Raw genomic sequence first — 25,629 nt, 5'->3', positions numbered from 1 at the left:
CTCCGAGAGAAGGTGACGTCATCGAAAGATGGCGTCTCTCTTTCCCAGCAACAGCGCGATCGTTTCTCTTTTTCACGGAGCGTTCGAGGTCTACCAGAAGGCGCAATGTTGCCAGATGCGTTGGTAGACTGGGCACCGCATGACGACATACTTCTCAAAACCACGAATTAATGTTTTGATACTTGCGCTTCACGTGGGGAAACAATGTTTTGGGAGAATACAGTGTGGATTGCAATGGGGCAGTCTTCCATTAGGATTGGAGCCAATGGCCATTGAACATGCGAGTAGCACCACCTAGCGTATAACATGTCAACTTCTCCAAGTGCATTGGATCCAGTGCTCCCTGATAGGTTGACATATTACACATTAGGTGGCGCTACTCGCATGTTCAATGGCCATTGGCTTCAACCCTAATTGAAGACTGCCTGTGTAACAAGAGTATTATTCCGTAGTGACACTTTAAATGAAAAATGAAAACTTCCTCTTCATACATTAGGACGATGATGACTGATGATGGATGATGAGTGGTGATGATGGTAACAAGAATCATTAGTAGCATGGATTCCCAAAAGCGGTTGCACAACAGCGTCACTGTTGTGTGTTTACGGTAGTAGCGTGCTGTTTAATGAAGGTGGTTATGCAATAGGTGTCCGCCTCGATCTTCGCCATGCGTTTGATAAGATTCTCCTTCGGAAGAGTAATCACTAATCTTATTACGCCTGACGTTATAATGAGGCGCTCGTGGAATTGATCGCATCGCATCTACCGCACCGAACGCAATACGCGTTTAATTGCAAAACAGCCAATCAACACGTTCCATTGAATCATGGCAGACGAAGAAAAGGAACCAGCAGTGGGATTCGAACCCGCACCCTCTGATTGCCAGTCAGAGATGCTACCAATTAGAATGCTTTTTTAACCCTCTCTTAAACGTTTGTACCAAGCCACGTTACCGAACGAACGTTACGAAACACCGGGGACACGCACCGACCTTCAACACACTCTTTCTTACATTTCTAACACGTTCCATTTACCTTCCACGCGTTCCGGGGACCTGAGTTTGGGTACTGAATATTTTTGGTATATACCAATCACATTTCTTTTGCAATAAAATAGCTTCACTATATTGCAGTACCGCGCGGATGATTCTCTTTTTTTATGTATTCACCCGTGGGGGCACTCTTAATATTGCGGCTGCCGGATAGGCAAGATGGTCGATCGGAGCAGGAAAGAAAAATGGGAGCAAAAGTTGATTAATCTTAGCAATACCTTTTATTGTCACATTAAAAATGAGGAAGTTGCTCTGCACGGTAACAAACTTGAGGAGAGGGTTTTTGTTTTAAGTTGAAACGATCAATTAAAAGTAGACAGTGCTACGCTGTTTTCCTTCATACATTCAATCCAATCTAATCAAGTGCCGCTCTATGTGGAACATCTCTGAATACACCCCAACCAACATCAGAAAAGTAGAAAAGTTCAAACACACGAAAATGCTGCGAACATGTTGTTCCTAAACATAAACGACCTTCCAACTAATCTCTCCTCGATAGTGTACGTCTTTTTGTCGACGACTGCGTGATCTACAGACATATGATCTCCCCTGTTGACCAAGCATTCCTCCAAGCGGACCGTCTATGTAGAATGTGTCTGTCTACTCCCAGAAATATGAGACGTTTGCAGGTCATACTAACTTATACCTCTCTTCATTCTTTCCACGAGCTGTGAAATCATTTGACCTTATCAATTACGTAAATTATTGATCCCTCAGTCGCTGTAATTCGTCGCTGTTGCTAACGGAGGTCGCTGTAATTCGTGATTCTCACTATTAGTGTAACAACTTTGTTAGTGCGCTTTTTGATCAATATATAGGTAGAGCGTTACTATTGCACGCTTTATTTCGTATTAGTCTTGTGTTGTATAGTTTCTTCAAAGCGCAACAATAAGTGAATAAATTAGTAGAGAGGAGGAGGGTAAAGTCTTTCATTTCCAATCCAATCCAACCCAGGAGGAGATAGAATGTGCCTTGAAGCTTTCGCATACGTGTCACGGCATACCTTTGCGAAAATCGAACGTCACTCTGCCGCGCTGTGCGCAGTATAGATATACATACACTCGAAGCAGAAAATTAGTAATTTTACTCCTTTGGAGGATTAGATGCATTATCGCGACCATACCTCCCTTTGGGGGCTACATGCACGCAAGTCTATGCGAAGCTTACAGACTGTTAGCAGGGCAAAGGGAGTAAATTTCAGGGTCAGGGGACTAAAATGGGGAGTAACTGCAATCTAGGGAACTAGAAGCTGTAATTGATCCCTAATTTACTTTTTTTTTTTTTCATAAGAACGTTTATGCCACCGGCAAACTCCAGTCAATCAAGAGACTGGCTCGACACTTCTTTCGCTCGCGATGAAAAAGATGAATGAGTGGCAGAGCCGACGTCACTACCGCTTCTCCGCGTCGACGTCTTCCACCAACGCCGAGCGAACTTGTGCGCGCGCACGTGGCTCAGCTGTAGAAAAGCAACGCGTGCGCGCGTTCTCTTCCGATGGCGCGTGCTTCCGACGCGATGACAGAAGCGAGCTGCGTGCCGCACGCGCTTGTGGCCGTCATCATTGCGCTCTGTTTGTCCTACGCTTCGCCCGACACACTCTGTAACTCGAATGACCCGTATCTGCTGTCCGACACGTTGGCTGTGCTGGAAGGAACCTTGCGCGCCTTAGTGGAGCGGATCCAGTATCTAAACGCCGATGTCATGGTTGGACTGCGTATCGTTGCAGGTAATACACACTTTTTCATGTGCAAGCACGCTCTAGTGTGACGTCCTTTTTTGTTAGTAAATATATAGTACACACTGAGAATTTTCGCCCGTTATTCTAATGACGCAACTTTAGTACCACCTCCGACAGCTTATACCGATCGCGCGATTTGGCAAGGCTATCGAAATTTGTCGTGGAATATCCTGTATAACGCCCCCTTGTTGTTGAGAGTTGAAAACATTATATTATTGACGGGATGCTTAAAACTAAATTTGGAATGGTGAAATAGAAATGGCAGAATATTTGGTGTTGGCGTTTACAGGCAACGATGTCCGTGACTGGTGGAACACGCGGGCGCAGTACAGCAGAAGACGCGAGATCCTCCTCTCCGAGACTATAAGAGGTTACGCGGGTTCGAACTCCCGCAACGGGCTGTGCTGTCTGAGGTTTTCCCTGGGTTTTCCGGCAGACTTTACAGAACGAATGTCGGCACAGTTCCTCCTGAAGTCGGCCCAGGACGCATACTAACTCCCCTATCCCCCGTTCCTTCCTGCTGTCCTCTCTCCATCTGTCCACGTATGTACGCCGCTCTTAGCCAAGTTGCTTCGCGGCGCTAACGCATACTTTAAAAAAAATCGAGATCCTCCTCTCCTGCTCTCGTACACAGACAAACCGCGAGCATACTCTCTCTCTCTTTCGTGAACACGTGACAATATTCCTAGGCGAGCAGGAAGAACGACCTTAGGACCAAAGACTATACACGCTTTCGAAATGTTGTGACATATGCTAACGCTAATGAAATGTTCTGAAGCACCTAGCCCATATGTAGAAACGAATTACGAACGCGCCAGCCACATCGCCTATGCTGTCACAACCCATTACGTTTAATAATAGCCACCTGGCCACCCCTTCACATTGTTTTCGACTGCCGTACAAATCACGTCGCATTGTGCAAAGCCCGGTTTCGTGCTGTGCATCGGTTAAGGAGCGGTGATTCTGCAAAAACATGCCAAGTCGGTGTTTACGGCTGCCAGCTCCCTCTAAAGTAACCATTTTCGGAATCGGTCGAAATTGCGTCGACGCCATTCACTTTCATCGTCTTTGCGACTCAAAAGCCCGGAAAGTATTTGCGGGTGCAGAATTCCAGTGCGTAGTTGAGCATTGGAGGTTGCCCTTTTTGCTTTCGTGCAAGCTACTGGCCTCCTCGAAGAGCTGTAAAAACAGAACTCCGACCTGTCTTCGCTTGGCTCTTCCTCTCTTTGAAGTGGAGTAGGGTCCTGTGGCTCCCACGGGGAAACATCTCATGTTATCATCACTTTTCCATCATTTATTGTTGTTGTTCGAAGTCCGTGCACACACGTTTGTGTACTATAGATAGAATGGATTGGACGAACGTTTACTGTAGTTCATGCCACATCATGCGCCTGAAGGGAACGGTGATATTGTTCCAGTATCGAACACTAAGCGGCGCAACACTCCATTCCGTTTAAAAGGGCTATGAGTCTTTGACACGTGCGACTCGTGAGATGACACGATGCGCTCATTGTACTGCACGCCAGAATACGGAGCAAAACAAGAAATATCCTACGTGTCGTACTTGGTGAGATGTAAACCTTTGAACAACGCTTTCACGTGCAGCTCTTACGTCAGAGGAGCGGGTGCTCTTTTTTGTTTGTATTGTTGACTGATTAGATGAGTCACAAAATTAGTGAGCCCATCTTCCTTATCTTTTAGCCTACCACTCCCTATATCCTTAATTTACTGATTTGCTTTATTTTCCCCAACCAAGTCAACAACTGAGGCCAGTTCTAGAACTCTGCCCCATTGCTTTTGCACTTGAGTGTAACGCTGTATCGTGTGCTTCAGAAGAGCGTCAACACTCCTGTGCTTTACAGTTAACTCACCCCAAAATTCCGATAGATCTCCTCCTTGTCTTGCGGCGGTAGTATATTCTAAATTCATTTAACTAATCTGCCAATTTAAATTTAATAATACCCTCCACTACCCTGAACCCTTTACACTGCCACTGTTTCGAGAAGTTTTTTGCTCCTAACCTTAACCGCTCCCGGGTGCTCTTTTTATTCCCATTGGTAGTCCCATAGCGGGTGACAGCAGCCATATCCCGCTTTGGTTTTCCGGCTGGTGTTTCTCATTGCTGTGCTTGTTTGCTGGTGCGCGAACTGTTGTCACTATTGTTCACGTGGCAGCAGCAAACAGCTGCAGCATGCTTGCATTTTTTAGTTGTGCCAGCTTTACAGGTGCAACGGGCGCAACGCACTGTACGAAGGGCTTGTGAAACCTATAACAAATGTTAAGTCATTACGTGGTACGGAACAGACACGTAGTCCAACACGTCATTTGTGTTGCAGTAAGGTAACGATTCAGGAATTATGGGTATGACACAAGAGGAACAAAGCGGGGTAGTTGGGATTATGGGTACTAGAGGGTACTAGGGGTGGGTACTATGGGTACTTATGGGATTATGGGCTCTAGAGATCGGAACGCAGCGTTGTTGTGTTATCAATATTCACTCACGCAGCACGCCGCCACGTATCTGTACGCTGTCGCAGGAACGTCAATTTCTTCTTCTAATCCGTAGACGTGATTAATTAGCGCCTCTCCTTTCCGTAAGTTCGAGTTCCTAAAGATTTACTCAGGGATTTTATTTCCAGAAACCCGCAGTACAGACGCAACATGATTCCGAAACTGATCGGTTTACGCGGGTGCGCGACCGGGAGTTGCGCGCTTTCGGCCATATGTGGCGCTCAAGGACATATGGTTCGGAGCGCCCCCAAACGTCGTGGAACAGGCCTTTTACATGTGGGAGGAGGATTGCACCCTCCCTCTCTCCAATGCACTACCCAAGGTACGGTTTCGCGTGCCTTTCGCAATTAACCTCTAGAATGCAGGTTCGTATTTGTGCAAACAATTATGATTCGCATTCAGGTGACATAGCACGGGGGACGGTCTGTCGCAGCTTCTTCAACTTCTTAAGTAAGCGCCGCGTTTCTCTCGCAAGTGGTCCCTAGGCAAATGTTGGTAGTGGTGCCAGAGGTAAAAGTAGATTCACCACGGTGGTCTCGCTATACTCTCCTTTACATGTTACGATCGTCAAGCTCAGAATTCGACGGGCTTGCACTTAGTTTAGTGGTGAAAACAAGTATAGGCATCGTCGTGAATCTTACCAAAACATTAACCTACACATTAGGTTTCTGAGCCGAAAAATATTTTCAGAGCATACATATATATATATAATTGGTTTTCTTAATATGGGACTCGTCGAGGAGTTCGCGAATCGATGATGATGATGATGGTGACGTTGAAAGTGCTCGCCGTTGTCGGCCTCACAGATGTGGACAACGTCACGACTGACGCCCCGGGGAATGTGCGTCCTGGGTCGACTTCGCTGCACTGTACGCCGTCCGATTTGCTGCCCTTGTCCTCCTCCTCCTCCATCGTTAGCAGCATACTGGAACGCAGTGATTTACCCCCCCCCAACACCCCCATTTTTTTCTGTACGATATATATGCAATGATGACTCCCCCCCCCCCTTCCCATGCTACCCCTCTCCATGTCCGTGATTCTCGATAAACTATACTGCAAGAACGTCACTCGCCTTCGTCTGCTGGCGGTATCGCTGCTGCTGCGAGCAGTTTCTCATTTCCCGTACGTTCCACCCGACCATAAGTTGCTATGCATTATGAATCAACATGCATTTCGCTGCAGGTATATAGTGTAATGTGAGCAATGGCGTAGCACGCTACATATTTCGGGAGCGGTTCTATGAGACTTTACGAGTGGGAGGAGGACTTCTCCGTTGTTTCCTTCTCCCAAACGCACTACCAAATGTACGTTTTCCTGGGGGCGGGTACGAACCTCTCCCCCTCCACTCTGGCTATATACGCCACTGAATGCGAGTAAATGTATCGGGAAACTAGGTTAGAAGAACTCCAGTACGAATTCAAATCACGACAGTGTTGCGAGCACAATTTTTTGTCTTATTTAGTATACGCACGAAGAACGTATCTCCCAGTTGTCAACGATAACTAAGTCTGAAGCGACGACGAACGCTTGATACCGGCATGTTTGGCAATGCGAAGACCTATTGTGAACATTAGGTACCAGTGCGTATAAACTCTAAGAAATAAAAGGAGTAATTTGGGGTGTCATTGCAGCTTCTATTTCGCTAAATTGCAATCACTCCCCATTCAGTCTCCTGGCCCTGACGTTTACTGCTCAGCCCTATAAATTAACCTTAAACTTTCGGGCATTTAGTGTCGAAAGAGACAAACATCTGACTAGTATCTAGTCCCCAAAACGACTAAAATTGCTGGCTTTTTTTTTTCCCCCCTTTGAGTGTACCGGGTGTTTCAGTTAAATCCCACCAATCGAAGAACTTTCTTTTTTACAGGTATCTGTCCGATATCGCCTACGAGCTGCGCACCGTGTGAATGAGTGGGAGGCGCTCATTATTTAAAATAAAAATTCAAATGAGTTTCTTAGAAAAAAAAACATAACTTCTAAAGCAGGGCGCGCTGTCGGCATTAAAATGGGTACTACCCCTTTTGAGACCTTCAGTGGACACCTTTTAGAGGAAAATCTGCCACCGAATCGGGTCATTTGTTGCTGTAATTAATTGGTTTTGGTTTATATATTTTGTCGCGGCCGGTCGCGGTGAAGCGCAACTGAAGCACCCGGTATATGATCTAAGAAGAAAAGAGGTACATACATTCTGCATCTCTGCCCCCCCCCCCCCCCCCCCTGCGTGCCTCAGTTCATTTCAGATTCATTTTCCTGACTGCTATTCAAACTATAATCTTCCTTAGTTACCGCCAGGGCACTTCCAGTAATCGAGAGGGAGTTCGTCAGCCGTGTGGAGGATGTACTCGCCTGATTTCCGCGGGGAAGAAGATTAAGGCTGATGTTCATCTAACAGAGGGATGTCCATAATACCTGCTGAGGTATTATGGACGCCTACAATGCGGCGGCATTGTAGACGGAGATTGGATGGGTCCGCAAGGAAGGTGGCTACCTCGATTATAGGGATCACGTCGTTCCGTGGGAGGTCGTGCATATTTAAAACGTTGCTTCCCGAATCTCCGTTCATGGCACGAGGCGCTCTGATGGAGGTGTTTTTGCTGACCCACGGTTTCGTGGTCAAAGGGGTCGAGACGCTGTGATTAATTGAATCATGCAGGCATTGTACTGCGCGCGAGAGTATCGAATAAAAAAAGATTTTTCTATACGTCGTAGCCGGCGAGATAGAAAATTCCACGTCGATATCTCATCTCTGACGTCAGAGAATGGAGGTCCCGGGCTATCCCTATTGGTTCCCGTAAGCATATAATCCCTCCCATGGTTCAAGGGAGAGGGTAAAGTTTGGAGAAATCGCGTGACAAAGTGTCTGACCACTCACAATGCAGTAATGAGGGGTATTCGTGGACCGGCGTGGGCAGGTCCCCCAAACTCACATCGGAAAAGCGTGCAACGAAGAAGGCCGCCACTAGATACCCCACTGTTGCCGTTCCGGATCACTTCAGCGCGCTAAGTTTAGCGGCAAAATGTTTTTGTTGTTTCTGCGAATGAATCTCGTCTTTATATGTCCAAATAAAACGCGTATAACAACTTTCTGTGCCGTGTTTCACTTTTTGGTCCCGTTTTTAAACGTGTTGAGCGATCGGAAGGATCTAGTGCACGGCTGCGTGCATCACATAGCGTACCTGTCGTACCAGGCGCCGCAGACGCAGTCGTCCATTTCTCTTTCGGTGACTTGGCCTGGCTTGGATTGTGCTTCAACTGGATCTTTAGCGCGCTACAATCAAACGCAAGCCAACGTCTGGTAACAATGGGGTATCTAAGGGCGGCCTCCGGCATTGCACGCATCGGGATAGGAACAAATACATGGGAAAATGGCGACCTTGGGGGACTTGGGCGTGGGTCCACGGAAGACACCATGTGCGCCTCCATCTTGAAATGATACTCCCTTATTTGGGAGAGCGACCGACGAGGTCGCTTCACGGGCAATAGAGAGGAGAGGGAAACTGGGAAGCTGCGCAGCGAGCTGACCTACTTGCATAGCGTATTCACGGTGCCCATTTTCTGCGCGTGTATCTCCGCCCTTGCTTTAAGACTCGGAATGCAGGTTTACGCACGTTTCACGCAAACAACACGTTCAAATTTTATCCGGCATTACTTGGGGCGATGGTGTCGCGCAACTCCTCTTTGTTAGTTTCAAGGTTTATTTGGATTACTGAGTGTTATTCCACTGTATTACTTTATGAGGGTTATACGTGTAAATCTATGCTCCCAACTGTACCCATACTTATCATTGCGGTTATTATCCAGTAATGTTACATACTTTATCAGGGCCTGCGGATTTTGTCGCTCATGTATGATACTAACACAAATTCAGTGTGTGACGATACATGATCTCGAGAGATTGAATTGATTGAGTTAGGTTCAGGAACATTACATTTTCAGTTCTTTAGAAACATGATCCTCAATATCGAGCGAATGAAAATGAAGATGTTTCATTTTACGCGTCTGAAACTCCGTCTGACATTGTGAAAGACGCAAAAAAAAAAAAAAAAAAAAAAAAAAAGAAGAAGGAAAAGGAAGAAAGACAGTACAGCTTTCCAAAGCCGACTGAGCTCCCGACTGAATTGTCTGTTCTGCAGCAAAGCTTTCGTCATGAACCGTCACACAAAGCAGATTCAGCACGAACGTAAAGACGAGAGTAATCTTTAGAGACTGCTAAGCTCTGTCTTAATTGAAGCTTTCTATCCGAAGCTTCTTTGCTCTATAGAGATTCGTTTTAGTGGGCATGCCGAACAAGCTCTCCGGTATTTATTTCGAATTAGGCGGAACGTGACAAGTATACGACGGAGAGGAGTATACGACTCTATAGGAACTAATCCGTATGGGTCCCTTTTAATGGCTCGGATTTAAAGTAAGTCTTTATCGTGGGAGCAAGCAAATGCCGTGCCACTCGTAGTCACGTACAGAAACAAAAACCACTTGTGCCGGGGAATTATTCAGGGATTAATCGACAATTAATTACGTCCTAAATCTGGCTCCTTTTTAAAAGGTTGCCTGGTGGCTGAGTCTATAGAAGGTCAATTATAATGAGAATGCACTCACCGTGAATCCGATGAACCTCTTAAATATTCCTGTATCGCCGTGCAGGTTTGGAAATCAACAATCAAGATTTTGGAATCAATTCGGAATCAACCAAGAAAGCAAGAACTGTCGTAGTTATTCGCGTGCCGTCGTAACAAGGAGGAACTGTAGTTATCGCCCTCCTCGGATAGTATCCCTGTCTACATTTCATAAATGTTCATATCATGCAAACCAACTTGTAGCTAACGAACAAGACCAATGTCGTGAAAAGCGGTCTACTATTCACCGATAGAGAGCGCAAAATTTATTTGTTGCCGTTGCGTGCTGTCGTCTCTGGCAAATAAGGGATGGTCGAAGGTCAACAAGCACTGTCTTCAGCATATCCATCTTCAGCTGCTGTAAATTCATGCGTGTGGCTTCTCTTACTTCGTGAATCCATCTCATTCCTGCTTGCTTTCATTTTCCTCCACCGTTCCACGGAGAGAAGACAAACAAGGGCATTTCAAAGCATCCAGACCGAGGAATCGCCGCAAAGAGAAGCAGCTTTGGAAAATTCCTCGATATGGGAACTTGCTCTCCGAATTCCATGTTGCGGTTATTTGCGTGGCCCTTTTCTTTATGTCTGAGACGGAAAACGACCTTCTACGAAGGCTCTGGACATTTGGCCATGACACGCCATATTCTCTTTATTGCGGTGTTCCGAACACATAACGAAAGTAAAAAGAAAGAAAGAAAAAAAAACATAAACATGCAAGAGAAGGAATGAGAATAATAAGAACTTTGCCTGATGCAGACGCAAAACCATGCATAATCAGAGGCGCTTATTCCATGAAAAAAAAATAATGAAATTAAGGAACAGGGCGCAAAACCATGCATAATCAGAGGCGCTTATTCCATGAAAAAAATTAATGAAATGAAGGAACAGCGTCCCGATGCCTAAACAACCACTGTTTATATCTGCAATGTGCTGCCTCGACTCTTGACGGTAGTTTTCATCTGACTGAGTAGGCGATGAAACTTCTAAGGCGTGTGCAAATGATCACTTAAGAGATCATAATTTGAAGTCGAGATTGATAAAGCGCCGCCTTTAATTTTTTTTTCTCCCATCAGAAGTCAAGCAGAGATGAAATAATTGGAGCAATTATTTCTTGTGCCCATTTGTGTTGTGCTCATTGTTACGTGAAATACTGTCGCACACTGGATTTCAGTCAAGGGAGTCGCCCTTCCTCCGTCGTAACCGATAATGCGAGGCAATCTCGATACAAAAGGAAACGAACCTCGTCGACAAGCCATCACATATGACATGACTTTTCTTAGCTCTCGGTTACTGGATTCCCCCCGAAGCGGAGGTTTTTGGATAAATTTCTCGTGTTTTTTTTTTCGGGAAAATCCGAGAAAACACCTTACCTATGGGGGAACCGTTCTGAGGCTGAAACGCACAAACAGGCGAACACAACAAAAGCCTCAATGCGCCTAAGGAAATGAATAATTGAAATAAAATAGGCAGTCTTGGTAGAGGCAGGCGGGCCCCCTTGGTAAGTTGGTATGTAAGTTAGTGTCAACGTAGCATAGTGGTTCGCATAGTGGGAATATATAGCATAGTTAGGGCATAGTTAGCATAGTGGGCACGCGACCTGCGATCGAGAGGTGTGTGCTTCGATTCGACCTACCTTATCCTAGACCCCGGAAGAAGAACAGTCCTTGTTCGAAATATCGGTTCCGGTTCGCTATAAGTTCTCTACCTTACTACTATGGATAGTGTTTTTTTTTTTTTTTTTTTATGGTCAATGTGTTCCCCTCTTGATACGATCCATTCCCTTAGGGCCCGTATACCGCGTGGAAAACGAAACAGTGCGGTTCATTCTATTCCTGTGAGGCTTCATTTGACGTCGTGGTTATGGTGGGTGGTATACGTTTCGTGGGTGGGTGTGAAAAGGCGGCCGTTTATAAGGTTTCTATTTTGTCTTTCCACGCACGTACCAGGGCCAAGCCTGTTTCTCATATCGAGCACGCGACGAACGCATGACGCTCGATTGGACACGCGCTGCAAACACGCCCTTACTGGAGAAACACTATTGGCTCTTTATTTATAGGGATGTCTGTACTCTTTATTACCATTGCCAAGGTGGACACAGTGAGACGATGATGGCCTTCCTAGGACTCCTCAGTCCCATACCTGTTTAAATCTAAGTGGGTGTGACGCGGGCGTCAGTTGCCATAAATTTTGCCCCATCATCGTGCTTTTTTCCACGTCTGGAGTACACTCTTAGAAATGAACTTCCCCACATAGCACGCTCCTAGCCAACCATCACCCCGAATGACAACGTTTTCGCCCCTGGGGGCTTAATCGCTTCATGGTCGTTACGGTCGTTACAAGCTAGCGAGTGGCGGGAAATTCAAAAAAGGCAGGCGGGAAATTTAAAAAGGTGGGCACGTGATAGAACACGTGCACGGGCTCTTCACGCGATACGTGAAGGCCGTGGTACACGTCACTCGCAATGTGTCACGTGCCCACCTTTTTGAATTTCCCGCCACTCGTTAGCTTGTAACGACCGTAACGACGATGAAACGATTAAGCCCCCTGATTTGTTGAAAACGGAAGGAGGAGCCTATTTTGTGCTCATTATGCACGGCACAAAATAGGCTCCTCCTCCCATTTTCAACAAATCTAGGGCGAGAACGTTGTCATTCGGGGTGATGGTTGGCTAGGAGCGTGCTATGTGGTGAAGTTCATTTTTAAGAGTGTAGCCAACCATCATTCCGAACGATATCATTCTGCGCACTAATTTGTTGAAAATGGGAGGAGGCGCCCATCTGAGACACATTATGCTTGTCCCACCATAGGCGCCTCCCCTTGTTTTGAACAAATCAGGACACAGAATCATATCACTCGCAATGATGGTTGGCTATGGGAGCGTGTATGTGGTGAAGTTCTGTTTTAACAGTGTAGATATCGCACGTTGCGATGAAGCATCACAATCATCATCATGAGAAAAATTTGTTTTTGCTGTTGTATTTTTATTGTTATTACATTTTTTTACGCCTTAAAGGGAGAGGTTATTACCGCGTATGCAAGTCACTTACTTCACGAAGTAACCTGCCTGGCTCTCTCTGACAGCTTTCCCCTTATATAATTTTGTCGTCCATTAACTTTACAGAAGTGTTTTCACACACTACGCATATGGTCAGCGACTGCATGTTCCTAGGCGCTGGTATACAAATATTTCTGCGATTCTACCGGTTACTTTATTGCGTACATCCATAAACGGATAAGCGCCGCGCCCCACAATACTTGAGGAGAAAGCGGCAAGTAAAAATTGAGCACAATACTAATGTTACACCGAGTGATAATACGATTATCAGGGCAGCGCGCGCGCGACCCCCTACTGTTACACATAATCAAGTTGTGACCTCGACGGTGAGACCAGCAAACAGAGCGATTTGACTCAAATTGATTCCGTAAATAGCCCGCAGGGAACGCTTAATAAACGGGGGAATCTTGGAGCGGCAAAGCCATTCTTTCCCTGATCGTTTCGTGGCTCTCTTTACGTTGTCAGCTTTCGCTGATTGGATTTCAGCTTTATTAACGAAGAGAAACGGTCATATCGTTAAGCTTCCATAAGACAGTCGAAAAGGTCCTGCGGGAACATTGTGCACTGGCTGCGTTTTTTTTTTTTTTCTTCTCCAAACGCGATTGCTGTGTGGTGTTAACTTCATCATACATCATAATCATAATCATCATCATGTTGAGGGAAGGTGCGGTCAGGCTGCTCAGCGATGGCGGCTCGATGCACCACGGTGAACAGAAAGAGAGAGGAAAAGATGATGATCAGTATGGCATCCGAACATACCTCAGTGACCTTCATAGTGATTGGCGAAGTTGCCCCATCCACGGATCGGGACAGCTTAGAGGTTTGCAGTCATACAGTATACCCGACAAGTATTTTTGCCGAAATTTCCGTAGGTGTCCTCACTCACGCGTTCGCGTGCTCGCGCACACACGTCCATAAAAGGATAATCATTGGAAACAGAACTATGAAGATATCTATAGGCTGAAACAACAGGTTCAAGGAGCATGTCTCATTGGATGGAAGTCTACTCTTTTTTATTTATTTTTATATTTGTTTATGGTCACGGGCTCAAGTTCCAGAGTGGCCAACACTTCCTTTGGATTACGCCAAAAATGACCCTCGCTGTGCCCAGCGTAAAAATCACCATTCCTCCACCGAATATTACTTATATGCAGGGTGCGAAAAACGCGCTCTACGAAACTTCATGCGCACTTCCGAGATAAATATATTAGCCCGGGAGCATACTGTGAAGTTGTTTTGAAACATGAGCCTGAATGGGCACTTTCGCGGAGCTCATTTTCGAAAGATTTGCTAAGGGGAAAGCACATTATCTCGTCAAACACCTACAACACTTCCTTGCATCACTTCGAAGGAAAATTATAATAATAATACGTTTAGCGCCGTATTCTTCATTCGAAGCGGACGTGTGTGTGTGTGTGTACCCTTCAGAAATCCACTTGAGTAAATTGATCTGGAGCACGGATTTTCTTCAGCTAAGTATACAGGAAGATTTTATATTCTTTTACTCTCGTACGGCGATTTGCTGGGAATTCACTGTTTTCTTTCCTTTGATTTTCCCGTTTGTGCACATAAGTCTCGCATATCCTTACGCAGTCCGTTTTTGCATTAGAGCATATTTTCGTAACGCTGCAGATAGTCAGAATCACTATTCGTATGTAGGCTGTGAAGATCACGATGCACATGAAGACTTTTATACTCACACACCCCATCGGTGAAGCACACTATTTCACACATCACGTCAACACATGTATTAGTTCATTTCATTTATTTATTTATCCGTGTGGCTACAACCACGCGGCGACGGAGTTACAGCTAAAAGGCAGTTATTTGATGTATTCAGTAAAAGCACTCTACTGAGAGTTAACTCCTATATTCGTTTCATGCGTTTCAAACGGAAACCAGGACTATATGCGGTTCCCACACGCAGAAGAGATCCAGAAAATAAAATCCTTTTTCGTCCTATTTCTACGTCTAGCCCTTTATTAATGTTCTTTTCGAACGCATCGCACGCATTTATAGGTGCATTTTACATCCTCACTTATTTCGATTTTCTCGTAAAGGTCCATGAAATATGTGCACTCACCACGATCTTTTTTTTTTAATTTGAGTATACTAACTTTTATTAACTTATTTCTTGTTCTCGCACTTTAATCCGTGCGTACGTACGCTCTCCGTAAAGCCCATACTTAGCAGAAATTCCTGCACTTCATTTCATTTCAATACATACATATTCAGCTTCTTCGAAGCAGGGGCCTCAGGTCGAAAGACGCCCATTCCGAACATAGTCTAATGGACAACATCCTCGTAATTGACGTTGCGTTTAAAAGATGAGGCGGATTACACGCTAATTCGTTACGTATTACGCCAACTTTCTACTTTTCAATAATCGTACATGCAATCACATACAAAAATCCGCATCTCATCTACATTTCCCTTTATTATAACGCCCCCTGGAGTAGCCAGTCCCGAGTGGCTCGAGACTACCATCTCCATTTTTTTCTTTTAAAATCAATCAATCAATCAATCCCTTTATTATCACTCTTGACAAAACGTCCAATGCCATTATGTCATTCAATGAACCCGACGAGTAAATGAGTAACTTAACAACGAAGTTTAGCTTTAGTGTAGTTGATGTAGTTATTAATGTATTAATGTAGCATTAATGTTAATGTAGCGTGTATTTACTACATTTGGAGGTAACTTGAAGTTACCTTGAGACTAAAACGGGGGGGGGGGAGTAACGGCAATATAATGCGTGTAAGAGAGTGCCATTAATAGACTGCAACCACTCCATTGTGTATTACCTAATCAGAGAAGTCAAATTAACAACAACAACAACTCTCGTAGCGTTGACGCAACGCGACGTGCGTGGGTCCCTTATTTGGCCGAACGTAAACATGGCAGCCACAGACGACAAAGACCGTGGCGGACGCGGAGTAATCCTCGATCTAGATACAAGAGCGATGGATTTCAGAGCACGGACCCTATCAAGAGCTCCCACGCATTGCGGCTCGTGTGCGCTAGTCCTTAACGAGGTGTGGATGGCGCAGAGATGTGGTAATACGTAATAGCCATTGCGTCAACGTACGTAGGAAGGCAGACGTACACGTGTGCACTTATGATGACACTTGAACTTGATCATATAGTTATGTGTGAGTAATTTAAATATAACCGCCGCAAGTTACCCAATGCGCTGCGTTCTTCGATATCTTCTTTGCTGTATATAGGGGAGAAATAGTTTACATAAGGTACAGTGTTAGAGGTGATGATACTGGACAGAGTGAAGTTAATAGTCACAGCTTGAGCAAAAATTTATTGAAAGAAGTCAGAATTATGATTCTATGACAATTTAGATTCAGTTGATGGTTAGTGAAGGAAGTTCTTGAGATTTAACAGTGGTTTATCCAGAATCGCTGGCAAAGGGGGGGGGGGGGTCATAACAACAAATACGTTGTAACAATTTACAAATCATTGCCGACATGTGTTTACAGCTCATATAACACCCCCCCCCCCCTTGTAGGTGGTGTGTAGGAAAGGAAAGCGGAGGCTGCTAGACGTGTGTTGTGGGGTCGGGTTAAATCACTGCTTGAGGACTGTTCAATTTGACGCATTCAAGAGCTTCCATTTATTTGCTCTAGCTGTAGACTCGTTTAATAGCACCTTATCGCTTAAAGGGAGACTTCGGAGGGATTCGAAGAAAATTAGGTGAGCATCATACCGAACACGGACCGCTCCATTGATACCGAATACAACATTCGCATTCATTTTGTGCGAGTAATTCATTCGTAAATGATGAAAATACAAAACCGAAACCAACATGCAAAGCGCACAGAGGTTCGCCCGGAGGAAGATACTGTGACGCCACCCGGCATTGTCGTCTGCTACGAAGCTTGCATTCTTCCATGCAGGATGACGTCGGCAGCGTTGCTTTCAGCGCCCTCTTGCTTCCCAGAGGCGAAGCGCTCACTTCGTAATAATTCGTTCGAATAAAATCTGCGCACTTTGGGAACGCGATATTTCGTATGTACGTTCCTGACACCGCAAGGGTTACTGCTATGCCACAACCGTTGTGGTGATTTTGTTGCGGAGTCCCACTTTAACTGTTCTTTGTATTGCTCATATATATGACGTTCTTCGTCTGAAACATGGCCGTCGTTTTGGAAAGGCCAGGCATATAGCGCCGTGAATCGAATCCACACCTCTTGATTGCTGGTCAAGTGCGCTATCTATTACGCAACACTGGCACAATTTCAATGTTTTTTATGTCTTATATGCTTAGATGTCCGTTTCTTTTCAAGTCTCAGCTCCGTTAATTACGACCATGTTTACCTGTAGAGTACCGTGTACGTGCGGGTGCTCTTTTACGTTCAGTGCAATCTTCAGCAATTGGTTGCTTGGGTGCAGACTGTACCTTGCGTGCTGCAGAGAGAGATGTATGACACTTACGCCGAGAGAAAAGGGGAAGGTTTTGCCCCAAATGAGCAGGTAGCCGTAAGCTGACGACACCCACAGATTTCTTGCGCCACACTCACTGCAACGTCAGACGGGGCAATCCGATAGCTAATGACGTCACACTGTGCTACCAAAACACAAGCTGTATGGTATCGAGCGAGTTCCAAAACGTTAAAGCTTACACGTGAATATAGGTTCCTTGAGATGATGGGGGTGGGGGGGGGGGGCAAATATGTACAGAAAATAATACACCCGTGGACACAGGGAAGACATGAAGAAAAAGAGCTATATGAATGTATCATTTTAGAACTACATAGGTGAAAGGCACTGGTGTTGGGTGAAGGCCCTTCCAATTTATCCTCCTTGTTTGTTTACAGATCAACTTCTCGTAGAGATCAATCGATTAAACTCGACGGGGGAGACGCGGAACTGTGGATTTGTCTTCCCGGGTAAGTATAAGACGTTCTGGTGCAGTCGTTCCTGTCGTTGCGGTCGTATACAGCAGACCTGTAAGTGTTACTTTTCGGAAGTAATTCAATCCCAATTACAGCCGCATGCTCATACAAGTAACCAAATTTCGGTTACACACTCTATAAACAGAACTTCGCCGCATAGCACACTGTGCACCAACCATTGCCACGAACGCTAGGGTGATCCCTTCTGATTCGAAAGAGAGAGAGCGGTGTGTACATCTCCCTCTCCCTTCGAATCAGAGGCGATAACCCTAGCATTCGTGACAATGGTTGACGCAGAGCGTGCTATGCGGTGAAGTTGTGTTTTTAGAGCGCAGTTGCTAAATAAACTCATTATTGTAACTTAACTGCAATTACCAGTGTGTAGCACCGGGTTACGTTCGTTTCAGTATGTAAATTTGACGTGCACTCTGCAATCGTTTCTTCTTCCCTGAGGAGTGCGGTTATAATGTAGAAGTGCAGTACAAGGTTTTAGTATGCAAATAATGCCAAATGGCATTCAAAGTCTGATTTCTAAAGTAATTCCAGTGTAACTGGTCTGGTAATGTGCTCTTAATTCTCCGGTCTTTGATCGCAGAGACATCCACCAACTTAGACACTAAGCAGCTCAGGTCGAGACTCGAGTACCTTCATGATGCCGTTGAATACTACATCCCACCAGGCATGGAGATGGTGGCGAGAAAGATCTCATCAGATTTTTACAATAACGGTACGTATTTTTTTAAAAGCTCTCTCAACAGACAGAATCAATCTCTGAATTACCCTTCGCAGTTCTGGTGCCCCTTTCGGAGGTTGGCAGATGGAACTTCAGTTTGCCATTGATAAGCACAAATCCAGCTCTCCTGGTGGAGCCGGACTACAACTTTGACTTTCAGGAGGAGCACTCAGACGCCTGTATAGCTGAGCTGACCATGGCCAAGTACGTGTAACGGTCAGGTCGTTATTAGGCAGGCTTATAGGGGACGTTTTAAACTGTAGACGGGGTGTACCGATATGCACATCCCACACAGTTACAGATGTCGGGATATTCACTACGTCACATTTATCCGCCCTCGATCTTTGTCTCTCTCTTTCACGCCATGATTCGTGCATGTGAATCCGTCTATCACAGGAAGAAGGCAGAGTGTAACACCAGTGGAGACTGCATTTGGCGGATGACCCTCAAGAATGCCACGTCGTACTGGCTGACACACGAAGTTTTCTTCATGTTCATAGCCTATAACGTAAGTGCAGCACATCCGCGATTCACATCTTTACACACGTAATACCCACGTGGCAGGTGAACTGCGGTTCGGCTCGTGTTTGCATTTCAGGCAGACAAAAAAAAAAAAAAGAAAGCGGCGTTCGTATTACCTTTGATTCGCACACTGACCGCTCAGCAGAGACAAAAACCCGTCCTGTGTCGATTTATTTGTGCATTCAATTTCTTGTACAGTCTCCTTGCTTCGATGACATACTGCAAATCCTTGGTGGCCTGCGTAGGGGCGACCTGCAAGACTTTCTAAGACACGCCTGTACAAACACGCTAAGGGATGCTGAACTTATTGCCCGGCTTGGATTTCCTTCCGAACACCAGGACCTCTTCATCGAACAGTGTAAGACGAGTTCTACAGACATCACATGATTTCCTGACCACGATTTGCATATGAATGTACCAATCAATTGTACAGTGCTGGACAAAAGCTTACGGAACACGCTCCGGCGCATTCCTTCCTCAGAGTGACACGCTAGCAGCGAATAGTACAGTTGCGGACTTGCAAACAGGTGACTGTGTTACCTAGGCACACATCTGTAAGTCCGTATCGTCCCATCCGCTGCGAGCGTGTCACCCTGAGCAAGGAATGCGCCGGAACGTGTTCCGTAAACGTTTGTCCAGCACTGTACGAAAGTATTGTGTCCTCACCTGCTCTTCTGATGTTCCCGTCTTGATCCCCGCGAAGCGATAAACATGATGACACCTTCTTCTTCTCTCTTCCTTCTTCTTCTTCTTCTTCTACCAATGAGATAATGGCCGTGAGCCACTAAGGGAGATTGGCCAGGACAAAAGGGGCGTGAGGTGTTTCCTCCTTCCTCTCTTGCCTTTCTTCTTATTCTACCCCATGTCGACACCTTCTTCTTCGACACCTTCTTCTTCTTCTTCTACCAAGGAGATGATGGCCGTGAGCCACTAAGGGAGATAGGCCTGGACACCTTTCGACACGTACTATTCTTTCTTCCTCCTCACACTTGCCTTGCCTTGCCTTGATCCACCAAGTAAGGATGGCCAGGACTACACATGGTGGACCTCCTTTGAACATTGTGCAAGCACCGCCGCCACCACTAGGACTACACACCATGGCGGACGACAAGGACGACGCATCGCCTTCGCACAAGAAACAGGAGCAAATTTTCGGTTCTTGATCCCGTCCAGGGCAACTGAGCGGGATGACTGGGCCATGATTGGCCCAGTCTTTTGAGCAGCATATATAGCTGAAAACGCATCTTCCTGTCGAAATGCAGGGAAGCGGGCAAAGGTCTAGACAGATTCATGGCAGAATTATAACATGAACGACGTCTTCACACGTATGCCCAGGGGGTGAATCCTTCGCGGGGAAAGACTTTTCTTTTTTTTTTTTACTGTCAACGGTCGCTCATAGGTGGCTACAAAATTAACATATCCGCTCGTGCAGTGACGGGTTGCTCCAGTGACATTCCTTTCTCTCGCGCGTTCTGTAATGCTTCACCAAAGAACGCCAGCATCCGCGGTGTACAGTCGAAACGATGGAATCGTCTCCTACAATTTCGCAGAAGCACCACGCTCAGCACACCCCCTTGCAGTACTTCATGTTCATCATCACATTAACCGTCCTGTCGTCGCTGCTAGTGGTAACCACCCCCCTGCTGATTCTGCGGGCCCAAAGCTGCATGGGCCTCGACTGTCTCTCCATGGAGCGCGACATGCGGAGGTCCATGGATGTCACGAAAGATCCTTGCCACAACTTCTACGACTACGTGTGTTCCGGCTGGGCAGGACGTGCGGGACTCTGTACACTACGCCGATGCAGAAGTACGGCACTAACATCGACAAGTCTATGCTTCGAAACATGGTGCTGAGGTCCATGACGGAACTTAAGGACGTTCAAGACATCCGCGACAAGGCGACCACGCTACTTGCGAAGTGCGCGCAACGTCTGGAAATGGAAGATCATCTGGTAAATTTCCTTCGTTCACTGGGTCTGCCTTGGCCGTCAAGATCCGAAGCGACTGCGCTCGACGTTCTCGATATTTTCGCCGGTTCCTCTTTGGAGTATGGCGTACCTGCCATATGGTCCTTCCTCATTGGTCGTGACCCTAGGCGTCCAGAGCAGAACATTCTTTACTTGACCTTCGATTTTCATCTGTCCCGGTGGTTCATCCACTTCAGGAGACTCGAAAATGCTGGCCAAGTGAGACATTACCTGAGAGCATGTGCCGAGACAGTGGGCGGAAAGGGACAGTCGTACGACCGCATGATTCACGACGTGATCCTTATCCACGGTGAGCTGAGCCAGAAGTTTTCCTCCCAGCTCAGTGTCTTTGAGCCAGGATACTTGAATTACAGTGATATCGAACTGCGCCTCGCCGTGAACAAGCACCTACCGGACGAGTCACAACAATGGCCCCAAGACGAGATACTATGCCTTCAAAAAAGTGCCTTCCTAAACTTCAGTCGAGCGTTCCTGAGGAAGCGTGAGAAACTGATGCAGCTGAAGCTGTACATAGGAGCGTACCTTGTTTGGTATCTGTCTCCGTTGACATCGACCTACCTCACAAGTGTTCTAATGGAAGGGATGAACAGGAAGGCCAACCTCGATAATTACGTCAGGCATCGCTGCTTCGATGCTGTCGGTCTCGTGATGCCTTTGGTCGTCTGGAAGACCAACATGAACACCCTAACAGAGACTGGCAAAGGTGTCATCTTCAAGGCCTTTGGAAATGTATGGCAGTCTGTCGTGCAGGAGGCCCGTTCTTACAGCCCGAAAGCAGCCGTCGACATGGAAAAGCTCGTCACATCCCTTAAGTTGAACGCCTTCAATTTGAGCATTACTTGGGACATACTCGAGAAGGCTTACGCTTACGTTCCCAAACTGAAAGGCCGCTTCTTTGACATGTACAGCGACTTGGCTCGAGCAACGGCAACGTTTGCCAAAGGGTCCATGAGAAAGCCATCAAGCGATATCCTTCACGTTCCAGGCATTGTCAATTATAACATCTACCGCTTGTTAGTATGCCGCGAGATTCGGATTCCGAAACCGTTTATTTTTCGGCCTGTCTTTTCCTCCACCACGCCCTTGACGGTCAGGATGGCTACGCTGGGAACACATTTCGCTACCAGCGTCACCGACTTGCTTTACTTCGCCTACCTCCTGAATCGAGAATTCGAGCCATACACGAAGCAGGAGGCGCTGAACAGCAGCTCGTTCCCGTCGCAGATGCAAGACAAGTTCTTCGCTCTCCAGGACGCCATAAGAGCTCGCTACGACGCTACGAGGTTCAGCAGCGGCGATTTATTATTCTGCTGTTGCAGTCTATCGGCGTAAACTTTGCCTACGCGGCCCTGAAGAAATTAGGGAAGGACGAAAACAGCAGAGGTTACGAAAGTTTTCCCCGCGATCGTCTGTTTTTCCTGGCGACTTGCTTCGTCCAGTGCAATAGCGCGGGTATGGACGCCAAAGGAGAACAGACTTGCAATTGGGTTGTTCCACAGACACGTGGTTTCGCGGAAGTCTTCAAATGCAAGAAGGGTCAAAGAATGTTCATCGACCTGCAAATGGACTGGTGAACATTGCAAGGAATAACTAATGTCAATACTTTATACAGATAAGCCGATTGTATACGATATGCACCTGCCATCCTAAATGTTGTCACCTGCTTCCTCTTAATATACTTCACCTAATAACCTACATGTTCTTGTGTTATGGTTATGAGTCCCGCAGTAGTTGTCTTCACAACTTCAAACAATAAAGAGACTCTGTAACGGCTCGAGCGCTTCTACTACACTATGTCATGTTGGCTGTCAGCTTCAGTTTGGGACATCTGAAAATTTTGAACTGTTCTGTTTTAGCTACGTTTTGCGGCTTAGCAGGGGTTGAAGAGTTCTTTCGACCTGAGTGGGTACGACTCGTGTACTCCTGGCGAAGGCCTGACAATTGCTACGAGGAGGAACCCGCACATCCAGCGAATGGCACGTATCAAGCTTTTTTTCTAGTTGTAGGCAGACTGACTGATTGATTGATGATTGATCCCCTTCCAGAAAAGACAAGGCATACAAGACGAAAGCGATATGACGTTACTACTCCAGGTAAGCTTGGCTTGGCAGGGGAGCTTGGCTATGCGGAAATTGCTTTTACAATATCTACAGCTAGAGACTGCGTAAATTTAATGAGGTCCCGAGTCAAATGCGCACCTAGAACCGAAACCGAAATTCAATCGCCATGGCGTCTGTAAACAAGCTCTAAGCCTGTGGTCAACGCCATCTAGATCACAAAGGCTCTTGGTGTGGCCAGGGATCGCCTTCAACCACAAGTGTCCACTCGTGGCCGCAGGCTTTCTGTGCATCTGTGGCCAGTTCCTGGAGCAGGTAGTGCCGCGATGGGGGATGTATTTGTTTGGTCTAGGTGGCGCTGCTCCGGGCAACATTTCTGTGACGTCATGACAAGAGTGACCATGCAGACCATAGGTTCCAGCATGTCTTAGTCTGTACCTAGGAGTAAAGTTAGTGGACAAATATCTTTCCAATGCTTTCGCAACCTCTTCCAGAATTGTTACTTAATTGTCACTGTTGGCAGATAGGTGTCGGGTTCACAAGACTATACTGGCTGCGATGTATACTACGACAGTGCTACGGTTTCTACTTCACTAACTCAGCGTCTTCAACGAATAAAGTATGTATTTTCGATTGCACAACTACTGTCCATTCAACGGAGTAAGCAAAATAAAACGACAGTTATGTTCAGCTGACACAACAAAGAAAAAGAAAAAAACACCACGAAGGAAATGCCAACACATATAGTCCATTGTCGTTGCCCATCACTTGACTTACATTGGGTTCCGATTTCCCAATAACCTCGTAGAGGTACGCTGTGATCGTAGCGAAAATCGTTTCCACATCTCACGATTTGATGTCAGCTCCTGTTACCTGTAGCCGAAACGAGTATAAAATAAATTCTATCAGTGTCCAGTTTCTACCGACCTATAATGGCATAGTCGTTTCTGATTTCCATTACACGAAGCAAGTACTGTCCAGTCACAAAAAAAAAAAAAAAAAATAGAAAGGAAGCAGACGTAATGCGCTTTGTGTATGTTATATACTGTAGTATTTCTGTCATCTGTCCGAGGAGTTTGTACATATAGGCTTACTTCATGATTTCCCAATTCAGACAGAGAATTCGTCCAGTCCACCACGCGTTTTCTGTGTATAGACGTCGGGTGCGTATACTTTATTGCTCACTTCGTAATACGTCTGTAGCGTTTTCACGGAACTACGAAGTAGGTAAGTGACAAAAATTCACGCTTTCGTTAACTTTGTGCAATCGTGGAGGACACTGAGCAGATTCTCGTGCACTGTTCTAGATACACATCTCAAAGTGCTATACCATGGAATCTGCTCTTGACCGACTGGACAACTGCAACTTTGACCTCGTAAAAGTGCTTGGTCCTTGATCACCTGGCAAGAGCGACGCTGCCTTGTCAGCGCTTGTGAGATTTATTCAGAGCAGTGCGTTGGAGTCGGTCTATTGGGACCGTGTGATTCATTGTGCGCTACGTTAACTGATGATTTGGCATTTGGCCGATATTTATAACGAAAGCGGCGGGTTCTTCTTTTTCTTGGGGGGTCGGGTCTGTGCCGTGTGAGGAATTCAACCTCTTACTTTTACTTTTAATGTGTTCTGAGAAAGAAAACCCTTGCAAACCCCTTCAGACTCTAGTCCAAGAGTAGGCGGTAGTGCTGGTAATGGTCGTTATTTACCGAGCTGTCTTCCTGTCGATATGGAAGCATGATGCAAGGGGGGGGGGGGGTCGTGAATCCATGGGTTGCAACTGTGCTGACATTTGCCTTGCAGTACCTGAGCAAAGCCCAGCCGGTACCTCGATTCGGAGCCGGTGGTAGTGGTGTTGGTTAAAGGGATCCTAACCACTCAGCCAGTGGAAGTGTGTATCCACCTCACTGGTTAGAAGACCACTGCAAAATCTAAGTACGCACTACGAGGCTAGCGCCAGCTAGCGCGTTGCTCCACCAGAGAACGCGCCGGCATCCACAAGAGAATGGACCAGTATTTTCTCGCATCATCGCTGCTAATTGTAGACACCCCTCTGCTGATCCTGAACTCTCAGGCCTTCGCCTGTCTCTACTGCCTGAGCCCGAAGCGCGACCTGCCGAAGTTCATGGATGTCACGAAAAGTCCTTGTCATAACTTTCGCAATTATACGTGTGTTCTTGCGACAGAGGACATGCGGGAAGTCGTGTACACCATGTCGTTTCAGAAGAACGCGTCTGACATAGGCGACTTTTGGTTTCGAAACGTATTCGTGCCGGAAAGCAAAGGCGGGAAAGCCGCGACAAAGTGTACGATATTGTGAAGAGTGCGGAACATTTCGAAACGGATGACCATAGTTCGATTTCCTTTGCTCACCGGGTATCCCTCCTCCTTCTGCCCCATGGAGAATGGCCATTATAGCCACAAGGGAGATTGGCCGGGGTTATGGAATTTAGCATCT

At 46.2% G+C, this 25,629-nt stretch overlaps 1 protein-coding gene across 2 annotated transcripts; it reads left to right on the top strand.

Annotated features, from left to right (window-relative positions):
• The first annotated feature begins 2,486 nt into the window (after positions 1–2,486).
• On the top strand, positions 2,487–23,817 carry LOC135367096 (UPF0764 protein C16orf89 homolog). Of its 2 annotated transcripts, none has more exons than XM_064600205.1 (9): positions 2,487–2,777; positions 17,797–17,868; positions 18,470–18,601; positions 18,664–18,811; positions 19,004–19,115; positions 19,328–19,487; positions 22,976–23,095; positions 23,165–23,212; positions 23,700–23,817. In XM_064600205.1, the coding sequence occupies exons 1-9, from the start codon at positions 2,546–2,548 to the stop codon at positions 23,771–23,773; spliced, it is 1,098 nt and encodes a 365-aa protein (XP_064456275.1). In that variant the 5' UTR covers positions 2,487–2,545; the 3' UTR covers positions 23,774–23,817. The 2 variants fall into 2 exon arrangements, with proteins under 2 accessions (XP_064456275.1, XP_064456276.1); XM_064600206.1 differs by lacking the exon at positions 2,487–2,777 and adding an exon at positions 5,496–5,622.
• The last annotated feature ends 1,812 nt before the right edge of the window (positions 23,818–25,629 follow it).

The sequence above is a fragment of the Ornithodoros turicata genome, chromosome 8 (assembly GCF_037126465.1).
Source record: "Ornithodoros turicata isolate Travis chromosome 8, ASM3712646v1, whole genome shotgun sequence".
Classification (NCBI taxonomy): domain Eukaryota; kingdom Metazoa; phylum Arthropoda; class Arachnida; order Ixodida; family Argasidae; genus Ornithodoros; species Ornithodoros turicata.
This window is presented reverse-complemented; position numbering and strand designations above follow the sequence as displayed.